Raw genomic sequence first — 27,409 nt, forward strand, 5'->3', positions numbered from 1 at the left:
CACAATTATTTCTTGTAATAGTTTATTAAGCTATCTTTATAACAGAAAAGCTACATGAGGCGTGGAAACATGAAACTAGATTTATCATCCTAATGCTATTTTGGCAATTTTCCCATAACACTGGGAACATTCAGGGCCTTGTGATTAGTACTTGTTACCACTGTTAGAAAGAATGATTCACTCCCCTAAGGGGGTTTTGGCCAGACTGGAATGGTGGAAAGAGATTAAGAGTGGAAATCTGGTGAAGAAGCCAGAACTGTTTTAGAAAAAAAAAATTATCTATATATGTGCACATATATACACATGGAATATATATATTATGTATAGTGTATTTATATACATTGAATATTTGATCTTTACTACATTACATGTAGCATACATACAGTGTGCATACATATAAGTACTCTGTTGTGAGTGCTGCAAAAAACATGAACAAGCACAGTAAAAAATAGTAAACAAATACAGAAACCAAGTAAGTTTCAAAGTTTGAAATTTGTGTTAGTTTAGTTAAATGTCTGGCAAAGTACTTAGACTTCTGTATGAACAAAAAAAATAGTAACCAGGCATACAACTCCAAGCCCTGAAGTATTCTCCAGCAACTCAAAGTACCAGAGCAGCATTTACTCCTTTAGGAGTTCTCTCTCTCATAAACCAGAAGTCTGGGATAGTATGATTCTCCTTGGAGACCCATTATCACAAGTGGTGAATCAAGCCCCCCAGACTCTCCATACCTCATGCAAACATGAGAGGACACAGAGGTGTGTCCTTCAGAATGGATTTACTACACAGGCTGCCTCACCATCTCTCCCAGAAGAGCTCTACCAGCTTTTGCTAAAGGCTGGATGCAGTGTTACATGGACCAGCTTTAATCTGCACTTCAGTAACTCCATCCAGTTATATGCAAGCCACAGGCAATCTATAGATGGTAATCTGGAAGTGTAGCACTAAATCAAAGGGACAGCAGGCTTCACTGGACAAAAACAGGAGATGTCAATGGAGCACAGACTAAGTTCATGTCATGTGCTGCTTTTGGCGAGAACATCAAAGCCACCAAACATGCTATGTCTGCACGGCAACAGGGGAGGGATTTGATTTGTCTAATTACAATTATGATGGACCCCTGAGAGAAATAAGAATGCCAAAACAATTGTTGGCAGTATTAATGGCCTAAGAATGAGGTTATAATTCACTAAGTTAATTGTGTACATTTTGCTCATCAGTAGCCAAACCATATTCATGATTTACTGTCAGTAGACAGATTTTTAATACATTTTGCTGTTTTCCTCCAGCAGCATAGCCTCCCAATCAGTTAACAAAATGATATAAGACAATCTGAAAAGGACAAGTGAGCTTCATCTATATGTCATTAATAGTGCAATTAAAGAGACACAACAAACAAACTTCAAACACTCCTGTTTGAAAATGTGTGTGAGCACCACTTGAGCTTAACTGTACCACTACCAAACATATCAGAGGAGAAATGTTTCTTCCAGTCCATTTATGCCAATTGCTTGCAGTATTTCATGTATACTGAATTAGTTTCCTCTATTTATGGGGGTGTTTTTAAAAAGCATAGGAGAGAAAAAGAACACATATCCCCAAAAGGGAGCAGATTAAGAGTGTACATTGACAAAAGTTGCCAGAGCTGTATTCCACAGCCATGCTTCTGAAGGAAATCCATGTAGCACCCAGCTGCCATAATCAGTGTCCTCCAGCTACAGTAACAACTACATTAACATCACAATTCCCATTACAACTTTCAAAAACATCTGAAATGCAACAGCTGTCCAGGAAAACAATTACTTTTACTTGAGTATCCAAAAATCACTGCAAGGCAGTGTTTCCATAGGGGTGCTGCAGAAAAAGCCCCATTTATGTACTCAACAACAGCACCTCCTGCAACGCACTGATTTTCTCTGCCAGTTTTTTTCTCTGCCATAGATATGGATTCAGCTGGGGCTCAGTTACCTTTCCTCCCAAAACTTTCCTTTCCATCTGCATGCAGAGGTTTACCTCTAGGAGCCATGGTTTCAGCTTTCTGTCCAGCAGAATGTCGAAGCCCAGCACCTCGAAGCAGACGCTGTCGCTGCCGGGCGCCTGGCCGGGCCGGCACATGCGATACGCGTGCAGGACGTGCGGCTCTGCCACGATGAGAGTCTTCACCACCAGCTCCTGCGGGGGGGCACACAGACTCAGCAGGGCAGAAGGCACCACTATATACCGAATTACTGTGTTTCATACTTTACTATTTTAAATGTCATTTACATAGCTACTGAAAAAATTAAAATACCAAACAAATAGTCTATAAGAAATAAACTATTTCCATAGGAGGAAAACATATAATTTTATATAGTTCTAGACTATATTGTTATACTTTGCGTGGTACATATGAACTTGGAGAAAAATAATAAGTTAAATAATAAAAGCATATGGGGAACATAGTACAGTATAGCCAATCTTCACCCATTTCATTTTGCAATATAGTTTTCAGCAAGTATTCTCAGAATCATACATACAGCTCTAAGCTCTAACAGTCTTAGGCCTATTCCTCACCTAAAGACACCTGTAATGCAACCACTTTAGTGGTGCTGGTCAAAGTCCACAGATATATACAATACTGACTACAATGTTGTAAATATTCACATAAAATTCACTCTAGAAAAGTCTCCAAGAATTTAAATGGGATGGTTCCTTTGTATCATATGACTTATGTGAACCACTGTTTTAAAGGACTTTTGATCCTCAGAAAAACATTAACATTAAATTTGTAATCTGACTCTGAGGTTAGTCTTTTAAAAAACATAATAATCATTTCTAGTATGTCCTTTGCAGCATGCATTGCTGAGAATTTGGATTAATAAAGTCTCAGAAATCATTCTGTATTGCAGTAAAACAGAAGCAACTAATCTTCTAAGAACACACAAAATAAATAAAAGCGCATTAGTTTGTCTTACTGAAATATCACTCCAGAATTTGGAGACATCAAGATTATTTGTTTCTAGAAACTCAGTAAACCATTTTATGGAGCGTTTGCTTCCTTTGTCTTCTGTTTCATCCCGTTCAAAGTGCTCATTATGTTTATTGACAGAGTAGTTAGTCAGATGCATATACAGTTGACTCTAAAAAAAGGGAAAAAGGATATAAAAAAACCCCTTAAATACAACTCCAGAATAGTCAATTGAAAATAATGAAAATTTTAAAAGTACATTAAATCAATAATGACATAGCCAAACAGTTCATATTTGTAAATACACTATAGGCAATTCTTGGAGATTTATACTGAATGCTGAATGTTCTAACCCTCTTCCAGCAAAACCTGGGCTCATATTTAAGCCAGCTGCAGTCCACTGATCTGCCACTCAATATCTGGTTAGATAATGTAATATATCTGCCATTTTTACAGGTCTGTATGTAAACAACTAGCTAAAAATGTGAGAAGCAATTATGATAACTTACAGAATGATTACATTCCACAAGAAGCAAACAATAAAGATGGTATTTTGAAGTGCTACTTTAAAAGTGCTAAAAAACACTCTGGCATCTGTTTCATAGACAATCCCACATTTCAGTTTTCACTGTAGCTTATTTATGAGAAATGTTCTCATTATAGTGATACTTTAAAATATCTTTTACATATAAACTCATCTGCCACATTGATATCTGCCAAAATTGCTCATTTTTAACTGGCTGGTAGCCATACATCAGAGGGAGGTAAATTTCAAGACACACACAACATAAATGAGGGAGTACTACAGTTACTTTAAGGAGCAAAATGTCACCAGCATTAGATTCATGTTATCAGTTGAATTTAAAAAAAACATTCCCTTTGCAAGGCCAATTTATGATGATCTGTAGATTTACATTATGTCCCAGTGCAGATATTAATTTAGCTTTCCACTTACACTGCCATGAGGACTGTCCTCATCACAGTTCTCTGTCATGTTTGATTACATACAGCAGAGTAGTTGATATTCTAAGTTGACCATAAGCTTTCTGTTCCATTTCCTCTTTGATAGCTAACACAAGCCTTCTGCTGCCATTTATCTCACTGTACTTCCTTATGTTTAAAAAAAACTTCATGAAATCTACCAAACAACTCGATTTAACTGCAAACTAGTTAAAAATATAGTGTAGTAGCACTAGAAGTAATGAATTTCTCCCGTGGCTTCCAATTACTCCTTTGAGAATCATTCTGAAATCTATTGGTTTTCAGTCATCATAACTGTAATCTTTTCATGAAATTCAAATTATTTCAGACAAAAGTGATTATTTTTCAGACTACAAAAAAAATGAAAGTGTTTTGTTAAACATGTGAACTAATGGTCTGAAGTTATTTGGAACAATGTCACTGTGGAATAATGTCACCCAGAGAACAATGTCATTGGGGACAGGCCAGGTTATTTCATACAATAGACAAACCAGAGCATGAGCAGTTGTGAGAACACAGAAACAACTGCCTGTTCCATTTATCCTCTCAGAGCATATTTCAGTGCTGCTAATGCCGAGATTAGTAGCAAAACAAAAATATTAAAAGCAAGCTATTCCAAATATAGTACTGGAACCCTTCCAAATACAGCATTTGTACTGGGCTACAAATTATACCTGCATTTTTCAAAGATGCACCAAGACACAGTCACAATTTTAACTTGCAAGTAGGGAGAAAGGCTCTACAGGTGTTGTCTGCTACATAATTACACTGAAGTAGCTCTAAAAGTACATGTTATGGAAAAAGAAATATACAATGGAGTACAGAGTGAGGTATAAGAAATCAAATCTACCAGTGCTTCAAATCTACTTCTTTCTTACACATCTGCATTTTAGTCTGTGCCAGAAGAGAAGGGTTACACCCCTCAACAGGCCAAGATGCTATCCAGTGAACAAGGGGATGAAAGTGTCCCAAATCTTTAGCATGCTCCTCCCCATTTCTTGGTTTTGCCCAAGCTCACAGGCAGCCCTACTGATCCCCCTAAAGCTGCCAGGTCTGTCCTGTCCGTGCTGCAGTGGGCACTGACCCAGAGCAGCAGATCCCTCAGTCCAGGGGCTGCACTGACCCCTCCCACACTGCTGCTGCTTCCCTCTGTCCTGAATCCTGCAGGACCCTCAGCACAGGCTCTAAACTTCAGGGACATTAAACAACGATCTGGCAGGAGATAAACCTGATTACCACCTCCCACCCCAGCCCAGACTGAGTCTCACATGAACATAAAAGCAAAGTGACTGTTCTTGGAGTGAGTTGATTTACTTTATTTTTTCTAGGTTGAATGTCAATAATGGATATCTTTTGCTTTCTTGTAGAAAACATTTAAATATGTACGTATGTAGCATACATACATGCAGTCATATAAAATTTTTACGTATAAGCAATAATATGGCTATGCTTGTGATTTTGAAAAGCATGAGTTAAGTACTTTCATTTTAATTTTTTCTCTTCAATGACAAGGCAGAAGTTCATCCAGATGAGCATCCAATTAAATCTCACACCCCAATTTATTTTATCTTACCTTCTCCAAACCCTATACAGGTAGAAGTCTATATGCATAAGCAATAAATTGGAATGAACTCCAACTTACCAAATTTGAGTCACTGGGGGGGTGATACTTTTCCGTGCCCATTCTCACCAGTCCATCATGATATAAAAACACTTTTAATGGATCACAGGAGGTTACAAGAATATACACACGTAAATCAAACTTGTAGCCTTCCATAAGAAATGGTTTGTCAAGATATTCCTGAACAATTAAGTGATCCTGAGCTTGTAACTTTTCTCCATTTCTTATTAAAGAGATCCTGGTAAAAACAAAAGTTATTTTAAAAATGTGGAACCTGAACATTACTCTATGAAATACATTTCCATGGTCACTCAGCCAGGTAATCAGCTAAAGTCTACCCAGAGAAAGAGACTTACGTATCTAGTTTTTAGGGTAGAGAAAAAGTTCCATTCCCTTACATGGCTTTTGGTTTCCTGTCCTTTATGGTTCTTCACTGGATGAAAACAGGCAGTGAGCCATTTCAAAATAACTTTCTGCTTGCTTTGATTCAACAATTTGTAGTAATGGGTTTGCTCTGCACTCAGAAATTGTTTGGCAGAACGACCAGTCTCCAGCTTCTGTGATTATTCCCCCTGCAGCTCTAAAAATAGACTTCCAGTCTTTGTCACAACTTCTGCACGAGGTACAGGCTGCAAAGAACTTTCAGTGCTAACCTGACATACTGATGATGTTTGCAAAGCAGGACACTGATCTGCATGGCTAAGAATGGCATAGATTAAGCTTGGTATTTCTGTATTTCCAGTTTCCCCACATCAGAATGAAAAAAGGTTTATATATGAATTATGAACTCCCAGTTCCTAACTACATAGACTTTTAAATAACTGTAAAAGCTAATATTTTAAGTATACAGTTATTAACCTCAAATTCCCAGAACTTTGCTACCTTAATCTTATTCTGTATTATTTAAGATACATTTCAGAGTTTTGGTGCTGAATATTCCTATCATATTGAAGTACCTTCCAGGCATTTCTCTGAACTATGCTGGTACCTTTCCCTTCAGCTTATCTTTGTCCTTATCAAGAGGACTGAAAAATGAGGAAATGGAGAATTTCAGGGGCCTTACTTTTCTAGTAATTCTGATATATTTTGAATAACGAAGAGCTTTACTATATTGTGTAGTCCAAATTGATATTAAAAGCAATAAAAGCTACAACTGAAATATCTAGAAACAAGAACTAATAATACAATTGCAATATTTATCTCATTAGATTTTTACTATGCAGCTCTGTTACAGACAAAACTGTTTCAATTCAGCTGCAGGTGGTGGTCTCTTCAGGGGTGTCCCTCTTCCAGCATGGGTGTCACCTCCTCCCAAGAGTGCACCTCCAGCCACATCCCCAAGAGCATTTCATCTTCTCTCCTACACCTTGCAGCTGCTGCTCTCAAACACATTTCTGCTCCTCTGCCTGGCTGTGATTTGGGAATGCAACGGGGTGTCTGGGCTGGTCTCAGAGCTGGGAAACATCCTGACATCCTTCCACACCACACCCCCACAGCCTCCAGCCACCAGAACCCTCCCCTTTATGCCCACCCCATAAGTTTAAAAGCAGCAGATAAATTCATAATAAAATTATCATGAACTTAATAATTATTTGAGCTTATTTGAGGCTTGTGAAGCCTTCACCCTATACATGGATCTTCATACATGGATCTTGAAATACAATATTCTTACTAATACAGAGCTTCTGTTAATGGTATTAGCACTGGATTTCACGTTTGATGGCTGAGAAGACTGAAGTGAACTCACAACCTACCCATGTCCCATTGCACCATTAGCTGGTTTGACTATGAAAGTTTTCTGTCTACGTTTCTTCTTCAGTTCTTTTACATAGTTCTGAAACTGTGTGTATTCTGCAGGGAAGATCCACGTCCGAGGAATAAAACTGTACTCCTGAGGCTGACTCTTGATCATTCTGTAAAAAAAAGTTTAATTGAGTTAAAATCTTCTGACTACTTTGATGTTTCAATCCTCAGGATTAAAAAGCATTTATGACAATGTGACAATGGAACTTTTTCAACAAAATTCTGTAACATGAAATCAAACTTCTGCATTTCTTTAAGCATAGTTTGAGCTCTGTAACATATTCATATGCATGTGCATATGTTATATTCAAACACAGACTATCTTGTGCATTTTTGCTTATTATGTTACTGGCATCCATCTCATTCTTGGCATCCATTTGACTCCTGTTACAATTTTTGGCCAGTTACTCAGATGATTTCCTGCTATTCCTATTCTTTGAAATATTTTAGAAATATGGATATTTTTGGGGGGAAGGGGCAGAGAGATATTTGGCAAGTATTTTAATTGTCATACTGTTATGTGTTTAGGGAGGTATGAGGATCAACACATACAAAGAAGAGGTTAGGGGATATTTGGAGTTTCTTCATGGGTGCAAAAAACACTAATAACAAGCATCAAGATAAGTGTAAAAGAGGCAATATCATTTCCATTTTTCATTTCTACTATGAGCCTACATAATAATCCTGATGCAGTATAAGATACTTTTTCTTTAAGTGGCTTAAATACTAATGGAAAAAACAGAGCTGTCAGCCACATCTGTAAGGCTAGGACTGCAGCCAAGCCCTACTGGCATAATAGATATGCTGTCACCAAACTGCATAGCCAACTCCCCAGCAAATATTCTGCAGAATCTACAACAGCTGTAGTATAGTCCTGCATGAGGTTCAGTCCTTTCACAGCTTCATCATAACTATTATTTTTAGAAATCTGATTTAATGAAAACCACTAAATATTCAGGAAAACTTGTAAAAAACATAAGGAGATATTATAATTCCTGATTCATGCATATTGTTAAACTACTCTCCATCTGCTCTATATTTACAAGTGTTATTACTTTGCCAACTGAGTAGCTTATCTAGGCAGAAATTGTCTTATTTTTAGGCAAAAAGCAATTTCTGTGTTAGTTTAAATCCCTCTCCAGATTATTTATCATATGCATCCTGTTACATGTTAAAGACTTGCCATTTAACTTACTCAAGGGTTTCGATGCACACACTCCCTACTCAATGAATATAGCTTCAAAGTATTCCAGATATATTCACAGTATTTTGTGACTGCAAGTACATCAGTCCTATATGCCTTCTCCCTTTGATGCATAACTGGGTAGATTACAAACACTTAATAATATGAAGTGGAATACTTTGGCATTGTTTACAAGTTCTGGGGCTCACTAAAACTTTCAACAAAAGAATTCAGCTCTGTTCTTTCCTCGCTTGGCCCTATTCAGAAAGGCCTTAGGAACATAATCAAGTAGCTTGTGGAATCAAGGCCTATTCCACTACAATAGCCCTATTTTTCAGCACATCTGCTGTCCACTGCTGTGGGTAACCACTTTTTCACTGTGCTGCTCTATTCTTTAGCCTTCACAGTCCTTACCAGGAGGTCTGAGAATTAAACACCAAATTATTGTTCTTCTGAGTGCTATTTTAGCTCACAGATGTGGTCAGACTGCTCTTGATCTCAGAGCACTTTCTGTTCAGCAGAGTCCAAGGTATTGAACAAAACACAGTTTACTAAAGACATGACTTGTCAGTCCAACAACGCAGGTTCCACTGCCCAGGTTTCAAAATCCTCCGGCTTTTCAAGCATGAAAGGAGGTTAGTAGGTAGGGATGGATGAGAATGATTCTTGGCCCAGGATCAGTTCATGAACCTTTTAAATATAAATAACAGAGGAGCTGCAAAAAACCACCATCTCACAGATGGATCCATTCATCCTGTGCACTTCTCCCCCATTTACTGTATTCATTCTCTAAGCTCACTTATCCTTCACATGAGGAGCTCTCATCTAAGAGTGCATTCAAAAATGGTCTCTTAAGATCTAGCTGGCCCTACAATGGCACTTCTATTACTATTATTTTTTTCTTTCTTGTGTTCTGATTATCACCCTTGAAAATGTTGTTCATGCCTGCTTTTGTTCTCCATTACATTCCTCTTTCTACCTGTTCCATTACTCCACGTTCACTTTCTTTGCTGGGTTGTCTTCATTCATATTACACATGCTACATATTACACTGCCCCTTCCACTCTTCTGCATGTGAAAACCACGTTGTCCTACGATCCAGACCCTGGATATTAGCTGCAAAAGGAATTCCTGAAGTGCCTTTCCTCCTGAATAGTATTTGCCTATAGTCAGGTAGATTTGCTCTTTCACTCCATTCCCAATAACTTGCATAAAATGGAAGGGTGAGGTCAGTATAACATCAAATGTAGAAGTAAAAGAAAAAAAGACTCTACTCCCCACCAATTCTCAAGAAAAGTTCATGAACTGTCAATGATAGCAATAGTAGAGTCAGTAATGGGAATGGAAAAGATGGTATGCAGCAGAAAAGCAAGAGAACAGAATTAGTGTTTCTGCACAATCCTGTTTAAATAAATTTTAAGACAGAACAACAGCTGTAGGGGAAAAAATCCTGCACTCTACAGGAAAGAGCCTGCTCAACCATGTATCCCAACTGACTTGTGATTTCACAAGCAGGCTCAGGGCATATAATTTTGTGTGTTCTAGTTACAGAACAGAAAAGGGAAGAGAAAGAAACTGAGAGAAAGAGGAGATACCACATTAATTACATTAATATGAAAACAAATTCTCTTCTGGTAACAGTAAATGCAGTGTAAGTAATGTTGGGAGCCAGAAGATTAATTCTATTAATAACTGCTCTTCAAACTAATTTAGATTAGAATAACCAAAATACTGACACATATTTATCCCCAAAGTTTTCCTTATTTTCAGGCTGTCAAATCATTATTTAGTATTGTTTTCTTACAGGTCTTGCTCACAGATTCCCAGTGAGGATAATTCCTCAGAAGCCAGTTACTCCACTATAGTGGGAACATGTAATTGGACAAATGAGCCTCACTGACTTACTTTTTATATAAACAATAAGATGCTTCACCTTTGGTCATCTGGTCCAACCTCCCTGCTCAAGCAGGGCTATCCTAGAGCACACTGCACAGGATTCCAGATTCACTATCCATCCACATACTAGTTATTTTTCTGTTCCACCACTATAGGATATATAGCTGGGTGTATTATGGATTAAGTTTATTGTACAATAATTCAAGGCTCACCTACATTCTTCAATGTGTAGACAGAGAACTGAACCCACATCATTTTCCATTGAAGTCAATTGGAGAGATACAGTAGCCCACTCCAATACTACAGATCCAGGACCAAAGCAAAAGTTATTAAACAACTTTGGAAATTATTCTTGGTCCTCTCACAGTTTTTTAGTAAAAATGAACTAACTTTACAAGCAAGAGTTCCATATTGTATTGCATTAAATACTATAGCTGGAAAACTTCTTAATATTAAAAGAAATATTACTTAGTCATGTTTCTTGCCAGAAAATCCTTTCTGCATATCTCTCCCATTCCTGGAAAATGGTTGATTCTCTGAGGAAGTAGAAAAAAAAGAAAGCTGGTTGATACTTTCTAGTTTTTCTGGTATACCTAATACAATCATTTAAAACATTCAACTGCATGCTCAGACAAAAATAATTAGTATTAAATCTAAATTATTTAAGATAATATCTTACATTATACTACATATTCTTAGCAATAGTAAAGATGCTGTAAGTTGTATTCTCCTCCATCAACATAAGTGCCTATTGATTTCATTTCATACATGAGACTATCATACCCTTATTCACCAAGCTATCTAGGAACAAAGAATGCTATCACAAACTAACGGTAAAGAAACCAAATTATTTATTCACAGAAACTGTGGAGAGAGCTCTGGTTGTTAACTTACTGCTTAAAAGCTTATGAGATACTTATACATGAAGTTTTGCATCTTCTTTCAAACTCTGATATTCACAACACCCCCAGCTGGCAGACAAAACATGAAAGAACAGCCCCAAATATTTCAACACCAGATTCCAAGTGGTATGAACAAATAACTCTGGGAAAGAGAACAGGATTTTAAGACATGCAGTGGTACAGCCTCACTGAGCCTGGCTGGTTGTGTTTTGTGGGGTTTCTTTGCCCTCCACACCAGTGAAATGGAGCACTGACACATTACTGAATATTTCAGAGGGAAGCAGTTTACTGAAACATGTCCCAAATGTGAACTCCCAAAAAACTCCTCTACCTGATAGTTCCGCAGCTCAGCAATCTTCTCTTGCTGCACAGCACAATCACTCCAGATAAGATTGGCTGTTTCATCTTCATCAGGTGTTTTCTCAAATCCCATTTCTTTTATGACTATACGTACTACGGAGAAATCACATACATAGGGACTATTTTGAAACTGTAAAATAGATTAATTTTCAAAATTTAAAAAACCAAGATTTTAAGCACTTCCAATATATGACCCTTTGTCTGAGAACAATGTTAGCATGCAAGCTATCTATCTTGCAATATCAGCCTATTGCAAACCTGCCATTAAAATGTTACAGCACCTTGCACAGAGGCAGGAGTCAGAGCACAACCACTATGGGAACTGACAAAAGCCTCAGCGTATTCCCCAGGCATCTGGCTAAAGTCCACTCGTACAGCAGTCAGACTTAATCATGGTTATGACATGAGTTAATTTTAAAACAGTGATGCCTATAAGTGTCAGTGCACATAGGGACAAGAATGCCTCCTTAGTCCAGCTGCAGTAGTTTCCAAAGCAAATGCATGCATTATTTTAATTAAAAAAGAAAAAAGACTGATTATGTGCCATACATAACTCTGATTGTAGGAAACAAGGTTTTAGCACCAAGCATGAAAATACAAAACAGTAGCAGATTTTATTGAAAAGCCTCTGTGTTATAATTAGAGTATTTAAATTTACACTGTTCATTAAGGAAGTCTCCTTAACTTTCATATTAAGGAGACTTCCAAACACATATATAACACATATATAGAGGGCTCTTCCACAGCCTTCTTGATTACTTAAGTTTTTACCTTTCAAGGCCCTTCCCTGAGTAACAAATGGGGATTAACAGATGCACAGTGCTCAAAGCTATGAATTCAATGTTACAAGAAAACTCCAGGTTTCTTACAAAATACACTCCTTTGGAAATGTCTCACTGTCAGCTTGATGCAAAGTCTGTTAGTTCACTCCATGACTTAGTAATTCGCTCACATCAATGGCTATTAGGATGAAAACAAAATATGTAGCTTCCTACCAATTTCATATTTTGTGCCAGCGATGTTTGCAGTGATGGCTCCATTGTTCTTCTTCTTTCTGACTTTTCTTTTAGTTGTGCCTTGATAGGGTAGTTGTGAACTCAAAGTCAGAGGATCAGTTCCACGGTTATCTTTGAAAAATAATGTTGCAACTATCAACATTTTTATATCTCAACTAACATACACAAATGAACTAAAACTAAAAAAAAATGTACCTCATCACAATTTAGAGGTACAACTATACTGAATAATTAATAGGTTATATTAAAAATTCAAGACTGTCATACCTCCCTCATTGGAAAAGGACGGCATTATAACCTAGGACAGCGCAGAAGTAGAGTTCAAATTCTGCTCCAAGTTCTTAGAAAATGGTGAAACTGTCAAACTCAAATTACTTAAAACTCCAGTCATGCCATTTCAGTCTCTGGTTGTAGCAAAAATTAGCTCTGGAATGGATAGATATCTGCGTTAAGAAAACGTAAGAGAGACTTTGTTATAGAGAAATCCTGAAAAAATAAACAGCAGAAAACTAAATATGGAAACACTTTTAATAACAAGTATAAAGAGTTGCTTATTTTGAAAGATTGATCAAGTTATTGTACATACAAAACTTTGTTCATTACAATGCAATTGTTTTCTTTCTGGGAAAAATCATTTGCATATTAATTTTCAAAATGAAATTATATTATCTTATCTTCCGATTTTCATTTGGGTATGGGAGATTTTGGACATGCAAATAAGTAACACTGAATTCAATCAATACTGCCAATTTCTAAGTCCACAAAGCTCAATGAATGGGTTGAAATATCAGGAAAAAGCTCAGGAATAAAGCACTTCTGAACACACTGCTACATGACTTGGGGCATGCGGCGCTGTTATACCAAAGTCTGCAAGGAAACAAACACTGTCTTTGGCAGGCTGCCTCAAAAAAATCTAGGAGTGTTCAAAACATACACAATATGTCACTGGTTTTTCAATGCTTTCATTTCTTTTCTGCATTTATATGTGTAGCCTAAGTTCCTTACACTAGCTTTACATTATTGCTCCTTTTAGTGATTGCAAAACTTATTTAAAAGAGCACAAGGAATTTCTTCTGCTATAAATAGCAGAAAATTACAGGAAAGTCAAATTCAGCCATGACTTATGATTGGTCATAATACTGGATAAGATGTGCATTAGCAAAATTACCAAAACATTACTTATAAATCTTCATTTTTAATTTGTGCCTGTCTGTGTGTGTATACACATGACAGAGAGAGAAGAGATGCAAGTATGTTCTGGACAAGTCACACACTTGGTAAGAAACCATAAAAGCAGATATTTTGAGCTGTAAGATCTTACTTCCTTTCAAGACAGACATTTCCCCTTGGCAGTCCATTAACACAAAAGGATAAAAAGAACAGATTACGGTTCTATTATGACTGCCAGAAATGTACCAGGAGCCAAAATGTGCTTTGTAACAAGATGACCAAATATCCCTCATGTCCACTTAGTGGAGCATGTGCATTTACCCCCAAAGTAAGAAGAGGGGATGTTTTATACCCAGATACAATGTCAGCCAGCACAGCAGTAACACCCAGCCATTTTGAAGTTTTAATGTTTTGGATGACATTATCCAAGAAGGTGGCCTGAAAGTCCTCCAGCCTGCTGGCAGACTAAAATTAGACACAGAGATGGGAAAGCAAAGCATTCATCCTCCTTAAAACCACTGTGAAGGAAAGGCAGTGCTGGGCACAGTGAGTCACTGGCTATTGCATGTTATCTGTCTCTCAGGCTAAGAATACCATCAGAGTACAAGCCACGTTGAGTTCCTGGGAATAACACTGAAGTACGTCTGTTAGCCAACTAAGGACTCCCATGCACAGACTCAAATGCCTGCCAGTTGTTTCTTTGCTGTACTGACTAAAAACTTTAAACAAATTTGGAAGAATGCTAGGAGGACTAACATTTCACTGTGAGAAACACCAGCCCTTTACTAATGCAGCATGATTAACAAGCTATGAGATGCTAATAAAAAGCAAGCACCTCATAGAGCTTTCATTCAGCTCACAGTCAAAGAAAACTATCTGCCTAGGGTTACTATAACACACTGTATTCTGAAGGCTCTGAACTGCACCACATTGCTGAATTACTGCTTTTCTTTACATAGAAACTATTCTATTCTTTTAAGAATACTCTCTAGTATATAAATAGAATGTACCAACACTCAGGGTCTGTGACTTTCAACCAGTCAACTTTTTAGCACATACATGAGCTGAAAGCAAAGATTTATGGTCAGCTTTAGAGTATTCTATGGACAATTTGTAGTTCAGCCATATGGAAAACGAAGCAATGGGACTGTACTCTGTATTAAACCTTAGTCTAGGATTTTCACTTTTCACAAGCACTGTCCCATACTAATAAAGTTAAACTGTATTCTGCCTTAAACTTTCATATAATAATTCAAAATTGTTTTACAACTGCTTCACTTCTCTTCAGTAGCCCATCTCCAAACAACCATTTAACCGAATACCAAAATACCAGCAGTTCTAAATCAGGAGTTTTCAAAAATATTTACATAGGATACAGCCCTTCTCTTTGTCCCTTTCCAAAGGGCAAGTACAAGCCCAATGAAATGGGACAGTTTCAGCTTTTCTTCCCACCATGTCAAGTGACAGATGAGAGACACTGCAGCCCATCTGGGGGGATACACTACCCAAAGCACCACCTGGGAATTGCACACTAAGCCATGGCAGCAGCAGACTTGGCCCTGTTTAGACCTCCATGCTTTCTATGTCCCCAGCAGCACAGTAGTGGGAAATTCCAATTCTGCAGCAAGAAAACCTAACACCAGCCTTCTGAGGAAGCTGCAATCTTTCCAGGTAAACTGCAACTGTTCCTCAAACTCCCCTTTAGCTGAGCAGTTCTCTAACTGGAGGAACGGGTCACTTGGAAGAGAGGAGGACATCTCTGAGAGCAGCAGATGAAGGGCTGCTGCTGAGGGGGGAGAGCTGGAAGGACAGGGGCCCACTCTGACAGAGCACTGCCATGCAACATTGCAGGGCACAGGCCCTGGCAGCCACAAGCTCCTACACATCTTTCTCACTCTCTTTTTGAATTCTATACAGCAGAAATCACTCCAGAGTTACTTCGTCCTCTGACCCAGGTCCTCCCCAGGCACCTTTTCTTGATTTGTTATTATTGTCCAGCCCTACTCCTAGGTCAGAGCACAGCTGAAGGAAAAGACTTGGAGCACACACTCTGTGGGGAGCCTCTGCCACCTGATGGAATTGGCAGTTACAAGGCACAGCTCAGAGCAGGACTCACCTGCATCATGCACAGCAGCACTGTCAGGTTATGAGTACATGGAATTCTGAGTCAGTTCTTACAGCTGTGACAAGTTTTTACTTATAAAATAAGCACAACCCATAACCTGTTTTCAGCTACAGCAGTGTAGAGGCATATCTCACTAGGAGTCTACCTGAAAGGCTTGTTTCTAAGAGATTGCTTTTAATAATATAGAAGAAAGTGTTCTGTTTTCAAACTGGGACTTGTGGAGCAAGTCCGCTGTCAGAAATCTCTGAATTCACACTCAGAGAGAAAAGGATTGCAGTTCCTGCTGCATATCCCATTTCTCTGCTGAAATCCTGATACACATAAATTGGTAAAGGTTTGTTGCTCAACCACACAGATTCAAGGGTAGCTGAACAAAAATGGTTAATCTATAAATGGAGAAAGATTTGTGAAGAAGAAACGAATGCATCTTCCTCAGGTTAGCACATTCTTATATAAACAACCACTTTGACTAAAAGTGCTCTACAGGGAAAAAAAAGATGAGATGTTATCTTTACAGCTGCCTGGCAAAGGTGTGAGAGTGCCAGGAGGAGAGATACATTGCACACAATCCTGTCCTAGAAAGTGACAGAAGAGAAAAAAGAAAAGAAAAAAGGATCTTTCTTCCTCCAGGGACAGGAGAAGCAGGATACTCTTGTTGGGGAGGGAAATGTTGCACACAGAGACCAAAGCAGATGCCTGAGTCCATCTAAGGGAACAGTCTGAGCAAGATACAAAGGTGCCTCAGTAAAGAGCACAGGACAGTGGGAAGAAGTGGTTTCATAGTTAATGGAATGATCCCTGTTTCCTTGATAACAAGTTGTAACATATTACAGAAAATTAAAAACTAAGAGTATTTTGTGCTGTTACACAAAGTGTAAGGAAACATAAGTTAGGAAATTGCCTGGAAAAAATTCCTCGATTATCTACAAGTATTTTTTAACAAACCCCTCTTATTTCCTGTTCTTTGCACCAGACTCCTCACGAGTAACCTCTGCCTTCCACGCTCCTTCTCTTTACATCTTGATGCAGTAGGGAGCTGAAAAGATGATTTTTCATCTCTAAATAGGAATTGCAGGCCATTAGACCCCAGGTTTTTGTTTGGTTTTGTTTTTGCCAAAAAGTAAGCATCGCAGAAAAAGGTTAATTACATCAGGTCAAAAAAGGGAATGGAGAGTAAAATTCAAACTGAAAATAAAGGAGTGCAACTTGAGAATCTATTCCAAAGAAGTCAATGAGATTCTTCAACCTAACTTGGATCATACCAGTAACTATGAAACTACTACTGTGTACCCTAACAAAAAGATACTGGATTGCACATTTAAAATGGCTTTAGTCTAATAGATTTAAGCATTAAGAATGGTACAATCACCTACTATCAAATACTCCATGTTCCAAAACAGAGACAACACTCTGTCATTCAATGTGCTGTTTTTAATGTGAACTTCTTCCTTTCTTCTAAGCTCTTGTGACACTACTGGTGGCCAGTTTAAAAGGCTCCATGGACTAAGCATGTGCTTAACTTCACATACATGATCTGAAAACATGACTTCAGACCTTAAGCCATGGTACATATGACAAGACCTCTCAAAGACAACTAACATTTCTCAAGTATCTTCCTATTTACCTAGGTGAAATACTACAAAAAATAGATTGCCAGGAGGTTTTTTTTAATTCCCTGCATTATTTGGGTACAGATAAATAATCACTGTGGAATATTTTAGAATAGATTTTAAAACCAGCAGACTGCTTTCCTCTGAGCCCATCAGTACAATTTACCCAGTGCTGTCACCAGTGGCTGGAAATGCAGTGGCTGGAAAGAAATCCTCAAAGCTCCTGACATAAGGAGCTTTCATTGTGAAATGGAGACGCACTGAGGACACAGTTACAGAACTTGGCAGGTGACCATAGGTGGGACAGACAACATCACAGAGCTGCAATCCCCACTCTGCAATTAGCTGGAAAATCAAAATAACAAAAATTTCACAGAAACGTGAAAAAGAAAGAAGTGAAAATAGTCTTCAGAGCATTGACCTAGTAAACATCTGAGTTCTGGTTTTTTTCACTCTATTCTAGATAATAAAGTTTTTTGGTCCCTTAGATCTTAGAATGTGGAAGTTTGGATACACTGTAGCAAGGGGTTTGCTATTTATTACAATTATGCAAGACTATAATCTACTGTTGATCTGGAATTAACATATAAAATTCAGATCCACAATGAGATTAAGAAATTAACAAAAATTATGATAGAGAAAAATGCCTTTCTCAGTACCAGCCTCAGCAAGGCAATAACAATTTTCAGTAATGAAACTGCACAATTAGAAGTCTCACACACTTTCAGGATTTTATTAATATATGTCCTGATAAAATGTATGTTGAAGTGTTCCTGCTACAAGCAAGCATAGCAACCAGATTTATTGTTACATGCTCAAAGAACAATTTGGTGGCAAGTTCTCACTCTTACAGAGAAATTCTAAATGCAAAAACCAATTCTCATTTTGAGGCTTGATATGTCAAAGTTACAAGCTTGTTTTTAAAAGGCTATCTGTCAACTGGCTTAAAATTGCACATAATTAGGGTTTGGTTCAAAATATTCTGAAGTCAAATGAAATCTATTAATGCCAACATCCTTCATTCTCACCATGAAATGAGATGAGATGAGATGAGATGTATACTGAGCAGTTCTTTCAGATACAGTGAATGCATGGAGTTCTCAGGTGCTTGGTTTGCTAAATGGACAACTACAAGCTACAAAGGAATACAAACAAGCATGATTTACACAACTTCTTTTGAATCATGCAGTTCTGTAGAATGATTCTCTGAACTAGGTTATCTGAATGGCCAGCATTTCTAAAAGTTCCAACTTTTCCCTGAGCTACCAAACAAACCAGCCAAGCCAAGCTATGGTAACAGCACTCTGCCTCTGAGCCCACAGGCTACATTTAGTGTGAGTTTAACCTCCCAACAGCCATTCCAGAGCCCAGGCAGTAAAGGCCCCAGAATTAGTCATCTCTTCTGCAACACAGGCCATACATCAGACATGACTCAACACCACCTAGTTAGCAATACTGAAAGCACAAACCATCCTGACCCTTCCAGTCTCCCTTCCAAGCCCCATGCAAAGCAGAGTGTGCACCACAGTTGTGACCCTGTGCCTTTTGCTGGGGACTGTAAAAGGTGTGTCATCTCAAATGGCTGGAGCCTTGAGGAGCTGACCCTTCCGAGCCAGCTCAGAGGCTCAGCCACACCCAGCAGCACAGAGCCTCGGGAGCTCTGCACTGGTAGTTCTTTGGGCTTTTCCTGACTTTGCACTTCACAGCTTTGCATGGAATGTTTTCATTGTTTCATATCACAAAAGGTCTATGAAATGATAAGTATAGATTCCCCAACTCAGAAAACAGGAAATGTATTGGAAGCTGTTAAGATGGTAGAAGTTTCACATCTGAGTTTCACAGGCATTAATCATTTTCTACTCACAATATACAGAGATCAGAATTGAGCAATTTTTTTTCTTTTCAGTGTTGTCTTGGAGTAATATTACTTCTTTTTGCATTCATCCATTTCCCAAAAGGAAACTTCAAATCACTGGCCAAATTTAAATCAATGTCAAATGTTTCAAAGCTGAAGATTGATTTTCTGTTTAAAAAATGACCTCCAAACTGTCTTTCATAGCAGAGCCCACAATGTGACTATCTGTTAGCTCATTCTCATCCTTCAAAAGCCTTTTCTAATGTGATAATGTATTTCAGACTGTTAGAAAATTGAGTACTATAGAGTTTCATATTTATGCTCTCAATATTGAAAGAGGGCCATCAAAGAAAGTGAAACCAAATTAGAAGACTGCAGTAAAAGGATAAGGCTTGAATCTTTCACTTGTTCAGTAAAACATAGAAAATATATTAATTGACAAGAGAAAAGAACTTGCATGACTTACAAATCAATAATTCAAAAATAAAGTGCAGGGAACTTTAAATAAACATTATTTAGCATTCACAATGGCAAGGAAAAATATTGACAAAATAGTCCAAACAAGCAAGCATAACCATGTTTTTATATAGTAAAATCTGAAATTCAGAAAATACATACCTCTGTCACTTGCTGCTAAAAAAAATATCAGCTTTCACATTGTACTCTCTGCCAGCAAAAAGCATAGACAATGCATGGGTCTTGTACTACTGTTCCCCACTTCAGTGGGGATAACACCATAAATCTGTCAGCAGGACAGCATTTCACCAACTCTGGAACATAAAGTATTCCTAGCCCCTGATCACAGTAAATTCCACTGAACATTGCTGAATGGAAAACGCATCTCTATTTATTATAGAATCATTATATACAACCATTTAATATATATATATAACATACATTACACGTTTTATCTATTATATCTGATGGTTGTGTGTATATTTATATTACATTCTATACAACGATTGCAGCTTCATTTGGTGTGATCCAGGCATGTTCAGCCTGGAAACACACGCTGCATCAGAGCACACTGGCCACAGTAGCTCTGCAGGCTGAGCAGCAGGACAGCTGGAGCCCATGCAGGGCTGGAGCCCTGTCCCCTCAAATGAAGCATTCCCTTTAAAGCAGAGAGCCCAAGCCCCTGGTGTGATCTGCCCTGAGGACCCAGAGCAGGAAGCCGTGCTGGCTCCAAGGGCTCTCCTGCTGAGATAGCCAGGCCACTGCTGGAAGGACCAGAGCTGACAATGTGCAGGAATGGTTACCTGAACAGAAATATTGAGATGTGACAGTGACAATGTGGGTTTGGGAGGGGAAAGGGTAAACGAGAGAGTTCGGAAGGAATTTGAGTTGTGGCACCTGTGGGAACATCTCTGCTCTGTCATCTCTGTCATCCATGCTCTTCATTGCAGTGTGTCAACATACACCAATAGCTATCACAGTGTGCTTTAAATTCTGTACACCACACACCAATCACTGCTGGAATTATGCTACTCCTTTCTTTATCATCCACTTCTCAAAAGATTTATTTCTCTAGCAAGAGCTAGAGGTCTTAGGGATCTACAAGATAGAACAATTTATCATTTTACATATACTGAGACAACTCTGCTGTTATAACAGAAAAAGCACTAATCCTTTAATAAAGCTGATATGTTTGCAGTGATTTATTATATTATAAGTAGACCTTAGGGGAGAGACTTACTAAGGATCTGGAGAAAGAAAATAAAGAAAAAGATATCTTTAGACAGTTCCCCCTCACACATCCAATTTTCTCTCCTCTGTGACAAGCTGGCAGCATTGGCTTAGTGTGAAAACAGCATCAAGCTCAGGGACACAAGAACACAAATATGGTTAAAATTTACTTCTACAGATCTCTGTGTATCACAAGAGCCACACCTTAGCCCTACATGGTCTGCCCTGTTTCATCTTGTATTTTATAGGCCTACGATTCATAGATCCATTTTAGCATCTCTAGACATGGACTGCAGTCATCATACAGCCCACAACAATGCTGATTGAGGATGACATCATCCTCATTCACACGCTGCAACATAACAATGTTTGCCAGTTTAGCAACAAGGGAGACACTCCCACAGCAGCCTGAAATACAAATTGGCAGACATTAGCCTGCAGTTTCAGCACCCAAGGTGCAAATGTTAGACAAAAATCAGCCTTTGAATAAGTTAAAGAAAAAGTTCCTTACGCTTACAAGAAACATCTACTCAAAGGCTTCTTGACCACAAAAGTACAACAAAGGTGCTCTTACACAATCAGCAAATTCTTTATCACATTATCCTGACACTTCCAGCTATGAATCCATTTGTTCAGCTCCACTGGCAACGCTCGTGTGCTTGTATGAGTGTTGGTAGACCTCTAATATTTTAATGACTATGTCATATACTTCTACCCTGAAAAGAATAAGTGACAGTCAGAAATATTCACAGTTGGCCTACAGTATCACTGAGACTACTGTAACCAATAGTGCTAGTAACAGTTTGCAAAGAGCTGATAAATGAACCAGAAACGCCAGCAGCTACAAAACATTTCACAAAAACATGCTTTCCTCCCCACAGCTTAGTACTTGGGGCTCACTGGGGTACCACTGATTTGAAAATATTTTTGTAAATGAAAACAGGAGAACATCAGCAGTTTCAAACAGATGTGAGTCCTCAGAAGCTTCTCTAACTAGAATTGACCCAATTTATAGCAATTCCTTTAAAAGACTGGATTGGCTCCAAACCCTCTGTATCACACTGTTTTTATCCATTGTAGGGGATGTAAATAGAGTCACTATCCTCATCAGTAAAGAGATGAGACTCCAGCATCCTGCTATAGGAACATTTTTGTATATACTGTTCACCTGTAGAAAAATACAGCATGTGGCCACAAAGCCTAGAAAAATAATGTCTTAAATATTGACCCTAAATTGAACACACTGAATACCCAAAAGAAGAGATAAAACTGAAGTGCATCAGACTTTACACACACTAGCTTTAGTTTTTACTTAAAAGAACAAAGCATGAGAATAGCCTACTGAAAAGTAATTTTCCAGCATGTATTTGAACTCGTAGGATCAGGATAACGTACCTTCTGAATGGTAAGTACAGCATTACTGATGAAAGCCTGTAGTATTCAACAGTTTATTTCTTGAGTAATCATACATTGCCTCTGAGCTGCAGAGACCAGACTGACAGTCGCATCGTGGCTTCTAATGTCATTTCAAATAACTCCAAAATCCCAGAGATAACTGCCCTAAGCATGACTATTTGCCTCCATCGCTTTAATCATAGCAGAATTCCAAGTTTGGAACAATATCACAGTTAGTCCTGTCCTCATCCATCTTGGTCAACTCCCAAAAACCAACACCTAAAAGCAATTTGCTCTGGCATTTGTGTATTGCTTTTTTTTTTTTTCCTTTTCTTTTAAACTAAAAAAAAAAAGAAAAAGGATTCTGTGTTGCTTAAGAGCTAAACTTGAGAAATGTTCTGAAACAAAAGTCCTCAGTCAGAGGCTAGAGCAGTGGGATATTAAATTCATTTAGCAGAGCTCCATTTTATTTTTTATTGCTTTAATCTTGTATTTTTTAATGGTACATTCTTAACCAAACAAAAAGGCATAAAGTTATACCCTGAAATACATGCTGGCTGCAAAGCTAACTGGTTTTCAAATATTCAAAAGAAACAAACACGATAATTTCTTATTATGTCATCAAAATGTACATCACTGCCAACCAAAACGTGATTGGGAACTGAACCACACACTATTTTTTTAAATCATATTATCTTAGGCTGAAAATTACAAAGTTTATTCTTCGTGCTTCTGACTCTCTCAGACATTCCATACCCTTCATGATACAGAAAAATTTTTGTAGCCAGAGAGTAGTATATTTGCCTGATGACCACAATTAAGGAAAAAATAAATGTACCCAGTTGAGTCAAAGGCATTTATAAATACAAAGGTATGGAAAAGTTACAACACACCTAATAAGCAGGACAATAAATCTTTCAGAAAAAAGTTTAATGTGAAGTGTTAGTAGAAACAAGAACGAAGGAGAGGACAATTGACATACCAAATAGAAAGAAAAGGAGAACAAACTGGGATTCAGAGTTGGCTATTGATGCAGAACACTAATATGAAACTTCTTCCCAGTTTTTTATGCTCCTTTGATTGCTCAAAGGAAGAAAGAGCTTTCTGCAGGAAATTTCCCAGTCCATCACCTTGAAGATATGTACACGTAGTACAAAATCTGTCTCAAGTCTATAGTGTAAATGAGTTCAAGCCATGCATAACAGGATTTTCTCTGTGGCCCAGTGAAGTAAACATAGATATTTCTATTGACTTTTGTGGACTTTATATCATAATGTTTCAGTCCCAGGACAGATCTGCTGGTGACACAATTCAGAACTATAATTAAGACACAGACTCGTTTGGTCTCATCCCTGTCAAAACTAGAGTCCGCTTCAATCAAACCTTCATCTCACCTTGAGACTACAGCTCAAACTAACCGAGTTGCCTCTGAATTACTCTTTCTTGACAAAGATTACAAGCTCCCAGTATCACTTGCAGAACTGCTCTGCTGTCTAGAGGCAGCACTTCATATTTCATAGCTCATGTAGGATTCACATGTTCAGAAACAGGGATTACTGTGCAGGTGACATAAACATGTATTGCCACGGAAAATATTTTATGCTGTTCTCCAGAAGCATATTTTTGTCTAACTAATGTTTTACAATTTAATGCATTCAGTAGATGCTCTTGGATCTAGTTCTCTGTTATAAGGAAAGATAAACTGCAAGCTAAAGGGTAGATGAGAAAGAGCATAAAAACAAAGAAAAGTAGCAAGAATGCTGGAAAAGGAACTTACTAAAAAATATATGTGGTGGACAGAATGCATAAGCATTCAAACTGAGGGTAATGAATTTAAATTAACACAGTCTGCAATAGAGAGCAATTGGGGAAAATTACACAAACAAAAACTCCTAACAAAAAAAAAAACCCTTTGAAGCAGCATGTGGCAGGATAATATAATAAATTCTTCTGCACACAAATTACAGATAACAGTGTAAAATGTTTATTCATCATGGATTTAACTGACAAGATTACATACTGCAGAATACTCAGTCATACCAGGACCTCCCACTAATATGGAAACAGATTTAAAAGAATTCTGCAGAAGTAGCAAAATGAAATCACCTACCGTTAGTGTTGCATTGCTGAAACTATCTGAAGAGTCAGCCCTCTGGAAACATTTTTGTATCAATAATTGAGAGCTGATACCCTTTCAGGCAGTGATACACCAGGGAAAGACAGGCTGCAGCAGCAGCTCCTTCCCACTTAGCCCATCCCTAGCACTTTTTAGATCTCCTTCTTAACCCTTTCTAGGTATTTTCTCGCTGTGTTTTGGGTGAAAAGACAAAGGCATGGTACATGCTATAAGAAAAGAATGCATTATTTCCCACTTTACTCAAAATGTCAAAAGAGCTGTGGGAAGAAAGTCAGTAGGATTTAGTCATAACAATAAGCTAAAAAGAAGTAAAATCTAAAACCAGAAAATGACTCAGAGACTGAAAGAGATATGAAGAGATATGAGCTACTGTAACCAGGACAATGGTTTCTCCAAATGTAGAATTAAGAGGTCAAGATCACAAGACACTTGTGTGTCTTGTGCAAGTGTCATAAGACACTTGCATAGAAGTAAGCTAAAGGAGAAGTTAATAACTTCCTATAAGAAAAAAAGGTTACAATTCTCTTCCAGCCTTGGACCAATGAGATTTGAGCTTTGAAATCAAACCTATTTGGTTTCAGTGAGGCCAGCATTACAGTCTTATAGGCCAATTTTTAAACCAAATGAAATCTTAAGTGAACTGATGGAAAAAGAAAATTTACTTCCTTTACAGGAATAACTTTTTCTGTAGTATTCTAAAACCATTCATTTTCCTTAAATGAGGTTGTATTCTTTTGGAATGTCAATTATAACCCATAAGAAATTGTTTGGTCTCATCCCTGTCAAAACTAGAGTCCGCTTCAACCAAACCTTCATCTCACCTCAGAAAATTCAATAGCTCTATAAGTTTGTTGCAATTTGCCCCAGTTCACAACAAGTATAGTTCTCCCAGTCACACAAAAAACCAAACCAAACAAAACAAAAACAACAAAACAAACAAAAAAACCCCAAAACAAAACACAAAAAAACCCCAAACCCCCTAACAAACCAAACCAAACCAACCAAAAAAAACACACGCAAAGGATTAAGGCATCTTCTTTGGTTGTGATTGGATGGGTACGTTTCCAAAATTGAAGAAATTACTTCAAGGACTTTGAAACAGTGGGAAATAGGGGGAAACTCAGTGCAACTAACTGAGAAAAAATTTCCTGTGGAAGAAGAGAACTGGGAGTGAAATCCGGACATCTCTCCTTAAGTCTCTTCCCATAGACAATTTTTTCTATGCTCCTCATACTGTCTTGGTTCAAGGTTTCTTACATCTAGCTGTTGCAGAGAGTCAGCTTCAACTGGACCATTAATCTCTTCTCCTCAAACAGCTGGAACTGCATTATGAGTGCATGTCCCATGACTGAGAGGTATTTCTTCTTTATCAATGAAACTAAATGGTCTGCTCGCTGTCTGCATCAGATTCCCAAACACCCCCTCACAAGAATATATCTTCTTTTTTACTTCCACTTCTCATAAATTTATTTCATTTTTCTCACAGATTATCAAAGACTTGCTTCCTATATGTGTTTGTATTCCTGAGTGTTGCTTTTGGCAAAAAAAGGCCACGATGTCCTTTCATTTTCTCTTCATACCTAGAGGCAACAGAGGGAAGTAATACATAGGCTTTTTTAATCGACTGCTGGGGGTCATTAACTGCATGATTTCTCAACTGGTGTCCAGAATTCCAGATCTAGTTCTGTGTTGTTCCCTTACTGCACTTGCAGATGCTGCTCTGGGTCAGCATCTGTCGTGGTTTGAGCTGAGTTGTCAAGTAAGCACCACCCAGCCACCTGCTCAGTCCCCCATCACCTCACTCTCCTGGGACAGGGGAGAGAATCAGAAGGGTTAAAGTAAGAAAAGTCATGGGTTGAGATAAAGACAGTTTAACAGGGAAAGCAAAAGCTGCATGCATAAGCAAAGTGAAACAATAATTTGTTAACCACCTCCCATGGACAGGGAGGTGTTCAGCCATCTCCAGGAAACCAGGGCTCCATCAGGAGTAACAGTTAACTGGGAAGACAAATTACATCCCTCCAAACATCCCCCCCTTCCTCCTTCTTTCCTCCTCTTTGCATGCTGAGCATGATGTCCCATGGTAGGGAATATCCCTGTGGCTGGTAGGGATCCCCTGTCCCAGCTGTGTCCCCTCCCAGTTTCCCAGGCAGCCACAGTCTCCTCTCCACCACGGCAGTCCAAGAGCCTTGGCTCTGTGTAAGCACTGCTCAAAACTAAGTGTTAGTGTAAGCACTAACAAAAACACCTCTATTAACAACACTGTTTGCTGCACAACTCCAAAACATAGCCCCAAACTAGATACTGTGAAGAAAATTAGCTCTATCCCAGCCAAAACCAGCACAACATCCTACAAGATTCCCAACTCTATGAGTGCCTTTGCAACAGTTTTCATTTGATACAGCACTGATTCCTGTACCTCCATGCTTTATTTTACTGAATATCTCCTTTCCATCCTCAGAGACATTATTTTCAGTAAATTCTTCCATTTTTAAAATGGCACAAAATGTAAGAGAACTCATGTTCTCTTATTATTCTCATTTATTTTTTAGCAGAAAACCCCTTTTATTCAAATAAATGCATAATCGTTAATGCTCACTAATAATTTATAGTCTTTCAAAGACTTCAGGTTCACATAAAGATAAAAAGTTAGGATAATATGATACCCCTCTAAAAATCACCGTGAAATAAAATGTAATTAAAAGTGTGGTTTTTCCTGGGT

At 38.1% G+C, this 27,409-nt stretch overlaps 1 protein-coding gene across 10 annotated transcripts in view; it reads right to left on the reverse strand.

Annotated features, from left to right (window-relative positions):
* The window catches only part of TTLL7 (tubulin tyrosine ligase like 7), a 62,902-nt gene that overhangs the window by 30,061 nt on the left and 5,432 nt on the right, over positions 1-27,409 (reverse strand). For 8 of the 10 annotated variants that reach the window (XM_064663912.1, XM_064663906.1, XM_064663904.1 and 5 more), the window contains 8 exons: positions 12,977-13,152; positions 12,689-12,820; positions 11,665-11,786; positions 10,900-10,967; positions 7,304-7,462; positions 5,571-5,787; positions 2,955-3,119; positions 2,014-2,172 (listed from right to left, as the gene is read on the reverse strand). In XM_064663912.1, coding sequence (XP_064519982.1) covers positions 2,014-2,172; positions 2,955-3,119; positions 5,571-5,787; positions 7,304-7,462; positions 10,900-10,967; positions 11,665-11,786; positions 12,689-12,820; positions 12,977-13,001 — 1,047 coding nt within the window. In that variant the 5' untranslated portion in view covers positions 13,002-13,152. Of the gene's footprint in view, positions 1-2,013; positions 2,173-2,954; positions 3,120-5,570; positions 5,788-7,303; positions 7,463-10,899; positions 10,968-11,664; positions 11,787-12,688; positions 12,821-12,976; positions 13,153-24,660; positions 24,678-27,409 lie in introns of those variants that run through there. The other 2 variants (XM_064663909.1, XM_064663908.1) reach the window with 2 other exon arrangements.

The sequence above is a fragment of the Pseudopipra pipra genome, chromosome 9, assembly GCF_036250125.1.
Source record: "Pseudopipra pipra isolate bDixPip1 chromosome 9, bDixPip1.hap1, whole genome shotgun sequence".
Lineage (NCBI taxonomy): Eukaryota > Metazoa > Chordata > Aves > Passeriformes > Pipridae > Pseudopipra > Pseudopipra pipra.